Source organism: Acanthochromis polyacanthus, chromosome 6 (genome assembly GCF_021347895.1).
Source record: "Acanthochromis polyacanthus isolate Apoly-LR-REF ecotype Palm Island chromosome 6, KAUST_Apoly_ChrSc, whole genome shotgun sequence".
NCBI lineage: Eukaryota > Metazoa > Chordata > Actinopteri > Pomacentridae > Acanthochromis > Acanthochromis polyacanthus.
Genome location: NC_067118.1, coordinates 12,346,470 through 12,360,686, shown reverse-complemented (window position 1 = coordinate 12,360,686; position 14,217 = coordinate 12,346,470). Strand labels below are relative to the sequence as shown.

The 14,217-nt window shown below is 41.7% G+C and overlaps 1 protein-coding gene and 1 long non-coding RNA gene across 2 annotated transcripts in view; one reads left to right on the top strand and one right to left on the bottom strand.

Annotated features, from left to right (window-relative positions):
- The window catches only part of LOC127534393 (uncharacterized), a 238,381-nt gene that overhangs the window by 62,883 nt on the left and 161,281 nt on the right, over positions 1-14,217 (bottom strand). The window lies entirely within an intron of this gene.
- vps13d (vacuolar protein sorting 13 homolog D) overlaps positions 1-14,217 on the top strand; it is a 167,526-nt gene that overhangs the window by 112,824 nt on the left and 40,485 nt on the right. The window contains 5 exon segments of the mRNA XM_051949338.1: positions 89-191; positions 1,027-1,184; positions 1,336-1,444; positions 1,547-1,717; positions 10,940-11,050. Coding sequence (XP_051805298.1) covers positions 89-191; positions 1,027-1,184; positions 1,336-1,444; positions 1,547-1,717; positions 10,940-11,050 — 652 coding nt within the window.

Sequence of the window (14,217 nt, the reverse complement as noted above, 5' to 3'; positions counted from 1 at the left end):
ATGGACCAATGTCATAACTAAGACAACTCTTTCTTACATTTAGAAAATTAAACTTGTAAAGGTTAACAGTATCATTTTATATCTGCAGAACTGTTGAGAAGAGGCCTGTTGGGAAGAAACGTCTGGTGAACTGTGCTGAACTGGTTCTTGATGTGGACACCAAGACTCAAAGGATCATCCTGAAAAAAAAGGTTCATTTTTTTCCAAATGGATGGACAAGACTTCAGTGTAATGGTGGTTAAGATTTCCCCAAAAATCATACTTTTTCTTTAGAAGCTTGAAAAAGAATTAAATGGATTTATTATAATGAAGTTTTAGAAGAAAAGAGGCAAAAAAGTGCACCAACTTGATCATTTCAGTGTTTCTTCTAGGATTTTTTTCCAGCAGTGGCAGCAGGGTCTTTGACCTGGTGCCTGGGTGCTTGACGTGACGTCACTTTCAAGGCCGCGTTCTCGCGAGTAATTAATGTCATATTAACCTCACGTATCAAAACGTAGATACTAATCAAGATAGTTGTCTGTAGTTTACCTTAGTACTTGTGAGTACCTGACACAATTCAAGACTGCGCTGAAGGTGGAGAAATGCGGCGGTGGTGTATTTGCCTCAATTAAAAAAAAAATTTGAAAAAGAAATTTGAAGAAGCGGCGGCTGGGATTCAGCAGCAGTGGGCTGCCGCTCCTAAATGAATGTAGAGGAAACCCTGCATTTGATTATCTACTGAGGACCAGACATAATTAATTGCCTGCATATTCCAAGATTAATTATTATATGTTGAAGTCAAAAAGGAAATTTGTAAATTTTCAGATAGAAGCTTCCCTGGTAAGATAATGCATTGCTTTTTAATACTTGTACATGTACAAAACAAGGCATGGGCCCTCGGAAACATTGATTAAGAGATGATTTTTTAAAAATAATGTTGTGGTAAAAGCAAATATGTGACAAAAATAACATAAAAAATCATTAGTTGCGATCCCTAGCAAAAATGTCTTCTGTAGCAAATTTATAATACTATAAATTGTTGTGCAGGAGCCGGGGAAGCGCTCCCAGCTTTGGAGGATGACAGGGACTGGCATGCTTTGTCATGAAGGTTCATCTCCACCACAGAGCAAACCCGCCCAACCACGGCCATTAGACTCCTCTTTGGTGCTGGACATCGCTGGGCTTGCAGCAGTTAGTGACAACAGGTTTGTACTGTGCACCTGTATTCTGCTTCTAAACTCAACACCACAGACAGCATTTTTAAAATCACTTCGACTGAACCACAACCTCTAAGGAAATGTATCATGGAATACTGGATAAGAGGTTGCTTTCTCGCTGTCTGTTCATAATTCACAGTTTCGAGCCACTGATGTTGAGAAGGCCAGACTCACGCCGCAGCACCACTCAGACATGGTACTTCAGCTCAGGCATGCTGACCTGTGGCCTTCCCCGACTAGTGGTACAGGTCAGTTCCCCAAATTCTGGTAATGTTAAGTTGAATTTTTAATTGTCTTACCAGTTATTTTTTTTTCAGTCTAATGTTCATTGTACGACTTATACCCTTCAGGTGAAGGGTGAGGTGGCAGGCTTGTTTGATGGAGCAGAGGTGGTGCTGGGACCAGATTCAGGGCTGCTGGAGCCTGGCCCAGAGCAGCAGTTCGTCAACCAGAAGATGAGACCTGGTTCTGGTGTGCTGTCGGTCCAGGTGCTGCCAGATGGACCCACACGTGTCCTGCAGGTAAGAACACCACCCAGTAAAACTACAAATTATTGTTTCAAAACACTAACTGTGAACAGCTCTTGCTTGTTTTTTTTTGTTTGTTTTTTTTAGTGAGTCAGCAACAAACAAAATCACAAAATACAAAAAAATCGGATGCCCGGATAGCTCAATGTGTTAAGCGGGCGACCCATATACAGGGGCTTCCCCGACGCACACCCTGGGTTCGATTACTGCTTACAGCCCTTTGCTGCATGTCTTCCCCCCACTCTTCTCCCCCTTTTCCTGTCTGTTGCTTGCTGCACCTATCAAATAAAGCTGAAAAAGGAAAAAAATATACCATAATTTCTGGACTATTGAGCGCACCTGAATATAAGCCGCACCCACTGCATTTAAAAAGAAAAAAGTTTTGTACATATATAAGCCGCACCTGACTATAAGCCGCAGGTGTCCACGTTGTAACATGAGATATTCTGCCGGTCGCTGAACCATGGTTGAGCAGCCTCAGGTAGCGCTAGGGCGCTTAGCTTAGCACGCTAGCGCTAAAACTTATCTTTAAGTTATTTATTGTATTGTATTGTATATCATCGTGGTGCACTTTGCTCTGCCTCCGTTTCCACACTCGTGTCTGCAACACACACACACAGCTGCAGCGCTCCTCCTCACGTCACTTTCTCACACACACACCGTAACCTGCCTAGGTTAAAGGAGAGCAGACTTGGTCTGCAACAGCTGCATTGTATGCATTTCTTCATGTGTTTTCCATGATGAGGGTGTGTGCATGAAGCACAAAATGACTGATCTGAAGACTTTAGTGTGTGTTTGATTTAATTTGAACAGTATCAATGGTCCACTGTGACCTGTTGGTCATTTTATTGGTCTGATGTGACGAGGCTAAACTTAATGATGGCATGAAGCTCGCATGTAAAATTCTATACATTAGCCACATCGTTGTATAAGCCGCAGGGTCCAAAGTGTGAGAAAAAAGTAGCGGCTTATCGTCCGGAAATCAAGGTAACTTTAAAAGAATACAAAAAAAATCACAGAAGTTTCAGCCGCCTGGAATTTTTTCCTCTTTTTTTTGCCTTGAGTTGTCAATAACGTTATTAGAATAAAAAGATTTTGTGTTTATTATGAAAGACTAATTAAGATTATTAAATGTACGTTATCAGTTTTTCAAGAAGCCTTTTTTTCTGAGCAACTGATGTAATTTCCAACTACTGTTGGCAGCTCGAACACAAAATTGCACCTCTTAGGTACAGATTCATTATTTTGATTGTTTTGTACCTAACAGTATGTACAGTGTACAAAAGTCTCACAGCAAATAATAATTCTGACATAAGTTTATGTAAACCTGGAAAAATTTTTAAAAAATTGAAGATTTAGAAATATTTAAAAACGACTTCTGGCCTGACTCCAACATGGTGGCAGCATAAAAAGGGAGCTCCCCGACGCTGAGATTAAATAGGCTCCATAAACCTATCAGTTTGAGAAACCGAGCCAAGAGGGTGAAGAAACACAACAACCGGCTAAAAACATGGCAGACTTGGAAACAATCTTACAAGAGATACGAGAGTTCTGCCGCGAGAACTTCGAAAATCTGAAAGAAATCAAAGACAATATCAAGAAAATAAATGAGAGAAGGGTTGTGTGAGGAGAGAGAATGTCCAGATCCATGGGGAGAGGGAAGGAGTGGAGGAAAACGCTCAATCGATGACCACTTTTGTCAAAAATCTCCTTAGGGAGAAGCTCTACTTACCCTCATCATTTAAGTTGAAGATTGAAATAGCTGTGGTAGTCAATAACAATTGCTTTTTAGATCAAGCACATCGAAAAAATTATAATATAATAAATTATTTAATGTATAATATATATAAATTATGTAATAATTTGTTTTAGTTTAAAAAAGAGCATTCTAAAAATATTCACATTTAATGAATTATCTTTTCACAAAACATTATGAACAGATTTGGACTTCCGGTTGAGCGACCATGAGGGCAGCAGGCTAAGTCAGCGGCTCCCCCTAATTACTATCTTCTGTATAGCCCCTGCAACTTGGTTAAAACAATTTCTAGTTTTTGTAAATTGTAGTAGGGTCACAAAATATGCCTAGGAGCCAGCAGAAGAAGTCAATCCATGGTACATGACCCAAACAGCTCCCCGAGAACAATGAACCACTCGTCGACGAGAGCAACGCTAGCACTAGCCAGCTAGTCACGGAGGCGCAACAGGTGGAGGAAAGCATTGCGAACTTGGATGTGATTCTTAAAGAACTGAGAGATTTTCAGAAAGAAAACGGCGGAGCACTGAGGGAGATTAAGGAAGAAATCAACAAGACTAACACCAGGATTGACGAAGCTGAAGAAAGAATTGCAGAGGAGAGAGTACAAGGAGTGGAGGCAGCAGTGATGCACCTAATCAGGCTACAGACTCACCTGGAGGCTAAGCTCACGGACCAGGAGGGTCAGTCCACAAAGAACAACATTCGGATCCATGGCATTTGTGAAGGGGCCGAAGAAAACTCATCCTCTGTGATTTCTTTTGTGGAATTGCTCTTAAAAGAGAAACTGGACCTTCTGCCCTCTGCGGATCCAACCCGGTCTCACGGGGATTCGTGAAACTGTCACGTAAGTTTTAGTTTCGGTTTCGTGCGCACCAACACGATTTCGTCATGTTTTTCGTGCCGCTCACCACGAAATGTTTTTTGCTGTGGTAATCACATCTGAAAGTGGTTTATACCGGCGGATTCATGACGATCTAAGCTGTCCATCGGCGTATACTGCTTGTGTGATCGCGTTTGCGGCCGCCGGCCGCCGGACATTCTTGAAATTCCTATGCAAATTGGTAAGTGTACCACCGGCTTATGGTTAGGTTATGGTTAGGGTTATGGTTAGGGTTATGTTTAGGGACGATGTCATGCAAAATATAGCGTTGGATTCGCCACGGTTTTACATTAAAAATATAATATACACATTCTTTTGAAATACGTTCTGAGTGGCACGAAAAGTCCGCCGTTTAAAATACATTGGTGCGCATTTCGTGGTGAGCGGCACGAAAAACATGACGAAATCGTGTTGGTGCGCACGAAACCGAAACAAAAACTTACGTGACAGTTTCACGAATCCTCGTGAGATCGGGCTCGCGGATCTGATGATAGAGAGAGCACATCGGGCTCTGGGCACCCGCCCGACCGGAGACGCTCTGCCGCGATCAGTAGTGGTCAAATTTACGAGCCACCGAACCAAGGAGGACATAATAAAGGTGGCATGGCAGAAACGGGGCTTTGTGTTCCAGGAGAAAAGAGTGAACATTGACCACGACTATGCTCCAGAGGTCCTCAAGAAACGTAAAGAATACGCAGAGGTGAGATGATTTGTGGAGGAGATTTAAGTATCAGGTTGAACCCAAAGTTGGACTCTTCTTGGGGGCCCGGGCCCACAGAACAGATCACTCTGCAGAAAAATTTAACAGTATGATGCAAGACTCGGGGATAAATAATGTGTGGAGGGAATTTTACCCCACAACTAAAGATTTTACTTTCTTTTCATCTTCCCATTCCACCTACTCATGAACTGACTATTTCTTAATGTTTCACAAAGATGTGCATACAATTAAATCATGTGGCATTGGTATCATGGACATATCGGACCACTGTCCAGTTCAAATAGAGATAAAGTTTTACTTCAAAAGGAGAATTACCTCATGGAGGCTAAATTCCTCCATTCTAAATGAGAAAACGAAAGTGGAATTGAAGGGAGAATTAGATAACTACCTGAAAGAAAATGATAATGGAGAAGTCTCTCCCCTTATTTTGTGGGATGCATGCAAAGCAGTGTTATGAGGAAAGATAATTGCTAAAACAGCTGCATTGAAAAAATTGAACCAACAGAAACTACTCAATCTGGAGGCAGAACTACAAAGGCTACATAAAACTACCCTGGATTCAAACCTTACCAAAGAAATGGGACAGATAAAATCTCAATTGAATAATATACAAATTCAAAGCATACTTAAAGGGGAACTTCGTTTTTTTTCAACCTGGGGTCTGTTTTCATATGTCATTTCATACATGTGAGTGATGGAGAAATGAATTTTCGACATAGCTCCAGTATTTAGCCAGGCAGGCAGCTCAGCTAGCAGCTCAGCTAGCAGCTCAGCTAGCGAAAAGTATGGGGCAACTTGCCCCCCTGCGTCAAAGTCCTCCCTAACGTGCTTTTTTCCCCACACTGACCAGATCGGATAGTCTCAACGAGTGTCCCACAACATACTAGAGATGAGAAGTGAACGCAAACCTCCACATTACCTGGCGATCGCTCTTTGTTGTAGTCTGTATCCAAATCTCAGGATGCTAGAAAGCAAATCTCATTCTGAAATCGCGCGAGAGCTCACGAAATCGCCAGGCCAAAACCGGTGTTTTGGCGTGAGCCCTCGTGCGATTTCGTGCGATTTCGCGAGCTCTCGCGCGATTTTGGAACGAGATTTGCTTTCTAGCGTCCCAGAAAGCAAATCTCAATGAATCAGTGGTAAGACGTTGGAGTTGGCAGCGTGAACTGTTTCAGTTTAAAAAGTTGGCTTGTACCAGTCTCCAAGGGGTCGTAAAATTTTACTACCCTTATCTGATCCTGCTAGGAGGCAGATATGGCATTCCTGAGAGGGGGAAGGAAGATTAGAGCATGGGAGTTGATTAAGAAAACATTCACAGCATAAAGTGAAATTCATTGTCTTTCAGATGATTCTTCCAAAGTGTTAATGTTTTTGCAGGGAACTCCATCCCTCTGCAGAAGGTCTGAATGTCCTTTACTGTAAATGAAAGCACACAAAGAAATGCATATATCCCCATTTTCCTCCAGAAACTGGAGGTTTTTCTGTAGGGAGAGGAGCAAGTTTTGGGCATGTCCAATGTCCAAAAATGACAGTTTGATGTGGGTTCTAGACCCCCATCCTAAGAGAGTGTGTTCTTATCTGATTTGTTATCTCCTCTGGGATTCCAAAGACCCGATGTTCCTACAATAATATAGAATCTGTGCTTACTGGGTTGAATCTCCCAACAGTGTCAGATGCTCAAAATGAAGCCTTAAAGGCACAAATAACAGCCGAGGAAGTGAATAAGGCTATCTCTAGCTTAAAAACCAATAAAAGTCCCGGGCCGGACAGATATACGACCGAATGGTATAAGGTGCTTAAAGAATCATTGACACCCCTATTGCTCAGAGCTTTTAATTGGGTGCTACAGAAAGGTGAGACTCCCCCCTCTTGGCGTGAAGCTGTCATAACAGTTATTTCTAAGCAGGGAGGAGATGGGTTGGACTGTTCCAATTACAGACCAGTGGGCTTTTTAAATCAGGACTATAAATGTTTTGCTTTAGTAATGGCTAGAAGACTAGAGAGGATCTACTACCGCTGCTGTGTTACTTATTATAGTTTTGCAGTACCTGATGAAGCCAATCAGGCCAAGAACAGCATTTGGCCACCGACATGCCTTACTGTAGATAGGGTGTATTGTCATCTTCCATCTCCAGCCATATATACTGATAAATCACAGGACTACAGAAGTTCTTATTTTCTTTCAACGCCTTGGAAAATATGATTATAAAACAGCTATGGATTATGTAAATGGTTTTAAGAAATTTTGAGCTGATTTTTATGTGTTTGCTGTGGGTCAATAGAGGTTCCCACCTTTGAGTACCTGAAGAAGCCCTTTGGTGTGAAGTTGTATCTTACTGTACCAACTAAATATCAGTTACTCATTAATTCCTGATGTCAGAATATCTTAATGTAGCTCTTCTATAGTCACTCAAGCTATTTTGACACTTGTCTCCATAGAAATCTGATGGTTGTGGTGGTTAAGTTTTTCTTTCTCCCTGGTCAGGTAGTGTGACCACTTTATGTAAACCTATTAACTAGCAAACTGCGCTTTCAAAAATATCCTTAGAACAATTTAATGCACATGCTACCTTTTTGGATCCATTTCATTGCTTATGCACGGACATTGCCATTTTTCTTAATTTTTTAGGGTAGTGTTCTTGACTTTGATATGTTCAATTATACAATATTAAACTATAAGATGCAAATCCAAGCATGTAGAAAAGAGAATTTGCAACTGTAGTACTAATGTTAGCTTTCACGCACGTTATAAAAGCTTGGGGCATTATTAACCACACTTGATTTGCAATTGTGTGTCTTTATAAGGAATGCTCCTTAGGGGGTTGAATAATTTTGAAACTGTACTAGTTATTAAAATTAACATTTTGTGTGGAATTTAGAGAAAACTCTTGTATTATTGCTTACATTCAGCTGTTTAGAATAGAATAGAATAGAATAGACTAGAATAGAATCACTTTATTCATCCCTGAAGGGAAATTCAGTCATCGTCAGGGTTCTTATCTGTTTGATTTTGAATTGAATAGCCTGACTGCTGATGGCAAGAAAGATTTCCTAAATCTTTTGGTCCTGCAGCGTAGGGATAGGTGCCGTCCACTGATGTTTGATTGTTCATTGAGGCAGATGTGAAGTTGATGATCCATGTTTGTAAGAATGGCCTCCATCTTGCTCAGTGCCCGTCTCTCCACCTCATCCTCCAATGTGTTCAGTGTGATTCCAGCCACAGAGCCAGCTTTTTTAATCAGTTTGTTCAGATGCCTTGCATCCTTGTTCTTTATACTGCCTCCCCAGCAGACTGCAGCATACAACAGGACAACTGCTACCACAGACTGATAAAACATCTGCAGCATCTTACTGCAGATGTCTAAAGATCGAAGTCTTCTGAGGCAATAAAATCGGCTCTGGCCCTTTTTGTAGATGAAGTCTACGTTTGTAGACCAGTCCAACTTATAAAGGTGGACACCTAAATATTTATATGATGTCACCATCTCGATGTCCACGTCACAAGTGTTCACTGGCTGAAGAGGGGGTTTGGATCTGTGGAAATCTATGATAATTTCCTTTGTCTTTGAGGCGTTGAGTAGCAGGTAGTTTTTGTGACTCCAGTCACTGAAGACACTTATCAGATCTCTGTATTCCGCTTCATGTCCATTTCTGATACATGCCACGATAGCAGTGTCATCAGAGTATTTCTGAATGTGGCAGGACTCAGTGCTGTATTTGAAGTCAGATGTATACAGAGTGAACAGGAATGGAGCCAGGACTGTTCCTTGTGGAGCCCACTTGTATGTTAAATTTATTCCAAACAACTTAAAAGTTGTAGATAGTACTTAAAACCCAAATTGACACTGGGGGTTGGATAATTTTGGTTGCAACTGTAGAGCAGAGGTAGGCAACCTGCAGCTTGTTGATCTGTGAACAGCACCATTTCACAACCAGGCAGTGACCCCACAAGAATATGGAAAAAACTTCATCTGCTTGAGTGCCTGTTTGAGTCGTCTATTGTTTGACAAAGCCAAGGTAGCCCTGCAGCCACATTTGCAAATATTCAGATGCTAATTGTAGCTATCCAGAGTCGTCAGTTTGGTATCGGGGTCTTCTGACTACTTTCTGGGTTTGCTTTATAGCCAAAAAAAAACCTGGGTTTGTTAGTGTTATTTCACTAATGTTCTTCACCAAAGCGGAGCTAAACTGTTTTACAACCTTGCGATATTGTGGTGGAATACAGAAAAAGAAAAAAAAATCCTCGATTGATACACACTTTTGTTTTTCAAACACGAAACATATTAGAACGGCTGAAATGAGCGAACAACAGACCAGACAAATCACCATGATGGAAACTGTTGCATCCAGATCTGTTAAAGCACTGAAAGAATGAGGTAAATTAGATTAATTATTCCACCAAAGAACACGACAAAGTTATGTGACGATCAGCGTGTGTGAATCCTTCCTCTGTTACCAACATCACTCAAAAACGGAAAAATGAAGTTTTCAGGGTCGGTCAGAAATGACACAAGGACCAAGTAATTAGACTTCGGCAGTGATACGGCTTAAAGTTTGGATCAATGGATTTGTTAAGGATTCATAGCGGCACCGCGTCTGATAGCAGCACGGTAACCATGGCAACAAGTGAACGCTACCTCAGCGGCCCGCTGACAATCACATCATTGTGATCCTACTACAAATCTACCACTGTGGACGTATCGGAACTGACACAAAGAACAACTGATTAAATTGTGGGGGTGTTTCTGAGTTCCATCAATTCCTGTCGCTCCCTGCATAGTTAGGTCACGTCATATTAAAACCAGTATCTGGCTGCTGCTAATGTCTCACCATGGTGTGCCAGCTTTTGTGGAAATGGATTGGAACATTAAATAATTAATTTCGGAATAAATATTGTCAATTACAGTGTTGAAACAAGTTCTACAAGCTGGGAAAAAATGTAGCTTTTTAGCAATTGTCACTTGTCTCCCGCAATTTTATCAACAAATAAGCTTAAAACATCGCAACTTTTATCACAATTTTTTAGAAAAGCTGCCGCAAATTCAGGCATTTTCAGCTGCAACAATCACGAAAAACGCCCGCGAAATCTTGGAGGGACTGATTGAAACATGCTGCTGGGAACATTCAAGTCTGGGGAAGTTTGCTACTCTGGAATTGGAATCCTGTTCTGAATTGAGTTCACCCTGAACAAGGAGAAGCAGCCTGACAGTCTGTAGAGACATGCTCCATCTTCTGGTTCGCATCTTTATGGAGAAGGATTCAGCTAACAGCAGGATAAAACACACTTCAGAGTCTTGAAAAAGTAATTGAAGACCAAGGAAGACCAAGGAGTGCTGACTGTATGAGCCGTTTGAAAATTGAGAAAACCTCATCACTCCAGTGATGATGGATTTCTTTAATTTGGGGGTTTAAAACTGCTCAGTTAATTCTTGTATAAAAAGTTGTGTGTGTTAGGGAGAGAGAAAGAGAGGTTAGGAAGTCACCATAAACAATGTGATCTCCTCTTGTCCAGAATTGTGATTATCTTCAGAACTGATACTTGGTAATTCAGATGGTCTCCTACCAAATTTACAGCTCTGAGAAACGGCCTGCTGATTCTCTGTGAGTTGTTTTGAAATGTGCCTGACCATAAAATGTTGTTCGGCCTCGATATGCAACATCTGCATGATACAGTTTGATTGTACTTTCTGTTTGTTTTTTTCTCTGCTCCTGAATGCTTGTGTTCATACACTGTAAAGCAGAGAGTCTTTGATGCCTTTGACATCTAATAAAATGTCGGATCATTTCTGCTTTTCATTACAATCATGGTAAACTTTATCAGATGTTTGTTAAAATTGTTGTTATTTAAACTGTTTACAGATCAGTGACTTCAATCAGAGAAGAATGATGCGGAGCTCACCAAGCAAAGAACAGGACAGGATCACAGAGGGTGTGAAGAAGAGAGAGCCTGAACCTCAACAGGAGCTAGAGGTGTGTAGGTGTGAGTGACTGAGTGAAATATTTTATTCATTGTGCGCAGTTCCACAAATATTTGAAATGATTCCGTGAATCCTGACCTCTGCTGTCTACTTTCTGTGTTGTTTATAATATAATGAAGAAACTGGGTTTGAATGGTTTAACTTTTATTCAGCAGCTCCCCTTTCTCTCAAGTAAGCTACACGCAAGTACTGCCAAAGAACACAAACACGACTGCAGTTTTGTTTTATCAAACATATGAACATCTTTTAAAGATATACAATTATATTACATTACCATTTCGCAAGTGTCCATGTTGAAAAAGGCTCTATTTCAATACTTGTGCCTTATAAACACAGTCTGTCAGGTGCTTCAGTGTTATGTATGGATCTTGGTGATGAAGGTCTCTGCTCAGCTGAGTGTTCATCCGACACTGGTGGGGGCCAGGTGTGGACTGGCCATCTGGCATACCAGGCATTGTCCCGGTGGGCTGGTCAACAGGTTTCCTCCCTTGGAGGACTCCAAAGTTGCAGCTTCTAGATTTCAACTTTAAATTTGTGAGAAAGGCATCAAAACTTTCTGTGGGCTGCTGCATGCATGAGCAAAACATAACTCTGAAATGTTTTGTTCTTTTTTGGTGAACAATGTTCATCAAATTGTGGATGACTGTGTCAAACTTAGTGCTGTCAAGAGATTTTAATCTTTCAATTTTTTTAAATCAAGAGATTTAAAAAATTGAAAGATTAATTATGATATGTAATTAATTCGACTTGAGCTATTTTGACTTAAATTCATTAGATTGTTGTGGCAGATCAAAAGATTGATATATAACAAAAATGTGGCTTTGTAAAGTCATTTATTGTTTTTAACAGACTTGAATAGATGCAGTTCTAGCCATTTACATTCCGCTGTATTTGAGACTCGTCCTAAGTGCTACCTGCAACCTTTAGTTTGGACCACCAGGGTCCATGGAGTTTGCATGTTCTCCCTGTGCATGCATGGGTTTTCTCCGGGTACTCCAGCTTCCTCCCACAGTCCAAAAATATGCTGAGGTCAATTGGTTACTCTAAATTGCCCGTAGGTGTGAATGTGAGTGTGATTGTTAGTCTGTATATGTAGCCCTGTGACAGATTGGCGACCTGTCCAGGGTGTCCCCTGCCTTCGCCCGAGTCAGCTGACATAGGCTCCAGCACCCCCCACGACACTAGTGAGGATGAAGCGGTGTATAGAGGATGGATGGATATTGTCTGGGTTGTGTAAAGTAATCGAATGTCCACTCAATCTCACTTTGCAATAAATGTGGGATTTACTTCTGGCTCAGAACCACTCGGACACACCATATAAACAGCACAAGAGCAACAGTGCTCGCGGGCGTTGCCCAGGTAACCAAGACAGTTCTTATTTTCGGCACGTCTTCTGACTGTCATAAAGTCCTGTGCATATCAGTCCTTATATGACATTTCCTCTTTTTTAACTTTGTTTTTGTTTTTCCATAACACACTGAAACAAAAAAATATTAGATTGCTCTGTGTAAAATATGAAACTCTTTCACTAACTTTTCTGTTAACTAATTCACAAAATGAAAATGGCAATATAAACAGTGCAATCGTTTACATTCGCATATTTTAACCATTTAAACTTTTCCTTTTTTTAAATCTGTTTTGGGCAGTGTTCTTTGTACACCCTTACAGATTCAGTCTACTCACAGGTCTGCTCAACCTGCCAGACCATGTGTATAACTGTCCATCCTGCATCTGAGGAGGGCAGGCATGGGTTGCTGCAGTAGAGGAGATAGCGTATTTCCAGAAGACGCAGGCATGCACAGCAGGTGACGACGGTTGCATCTCAGAGTTGCCCCCTGGTACGTCTCGATGACATAAGGTATTGGAGTAATGCTGTCACCAGCAACAACAGTAGATGTTCCCCAAACGTTCAGATGATCCAGCTTGATGAGGACAGAGTCGCCTGGTTTCAGAGGTGGCAAGGGTCTTGAGCCATGGCGCTGATTGAAGTAGAAGGCTCGTTTCTGTTTCTGCCTTGCATCCTTGCTCCTGACGGCATGTAGATCAGGCCATTGGGGTTGGAGGTTAGACTCAAGTGTCATAAGTGTTGTTTTAATCCTTCTCCCCATGAGCAGTTCTGCTGGACTTATGCCTGTGGTCGTGCATGGGGTAGAACGATAACACATGAGAGCAAGTAAAGGGTCTTTCTGTGTCAGAATCCTCTTTGCGATTTGTACACCCCTTTCTGCATGTCCATTTGCCTGAGGATTATGCGGGCTTGAGGTGATGTGTTGGAAGTCAAAGTCGCGAGCAAACTCCTGAAACTCTGCACATGCAAACTGGGGGCCATTATCCGAAATGACCTGGTCTGGGCGGCCATAGCGAGCAAAAAGTGTTTTCAGCTTCAGCACAACCTGTGAGGCAGTAGTTGTCAACATGTGAAGTATCTCAGTAAACCTGGAGAAGTGATCTGACACTACCAGGTAAGTGTGCTTGTTGAAATCACACAGATCAATTGCAAGTCTTTGCCAGGGCCTGGCAGGCAAACGGGTTGAGATGAGGGGCTTCCTTCGATGTGTGTGCTTCATCAGAATCAGAATCAGTTTTATTGCCAAGTAGGTTTTTACACTTACAAGGAATTTTCTCTGGTGCTCTTGGTGCAAGTACAAATAAAATAGTGAATAAAGAGATGTAAGAATTATAAAATAAAATAAACAATAGCCAAGGTATAAAATTACTGTTCAGTGGTAATTAATATAGTTAACAGAGCTGATTTGCAGTGGCACGGGCAGTGTTCATCAGTGATGCAGCAGAGGGGAAGAAGCTGTTCTTTTGGCGAGAGGTTTTAGTCCTGATGGACCGCAGCCTCCTGCCTGAGGGGAGGGGTTCAAGAAGTTTGTGACCAGGGTGAGAGGGGTCGGCCAAGATCTTGATTGCATTCCTTAAAGTCCTAGAGGTGTACAGATCCTGGAGGGGTGGCAGGTTACATTTGATCACCTTCTCAGCAGAGCAGATGATGCTGCAGCCTGCTCTTGTCCTGAGCCGTGGCTCCAGGGTACCAGACGGTAATGGAGGAAGAGAGGATGGACTCTATGATGGCCGTGTAGAAGTGCACCATCGTAGTCTTTGGCATGTTGAACTTCTTCTGCTGCCTCAGGAAGATAAGATAAGATAGACTTT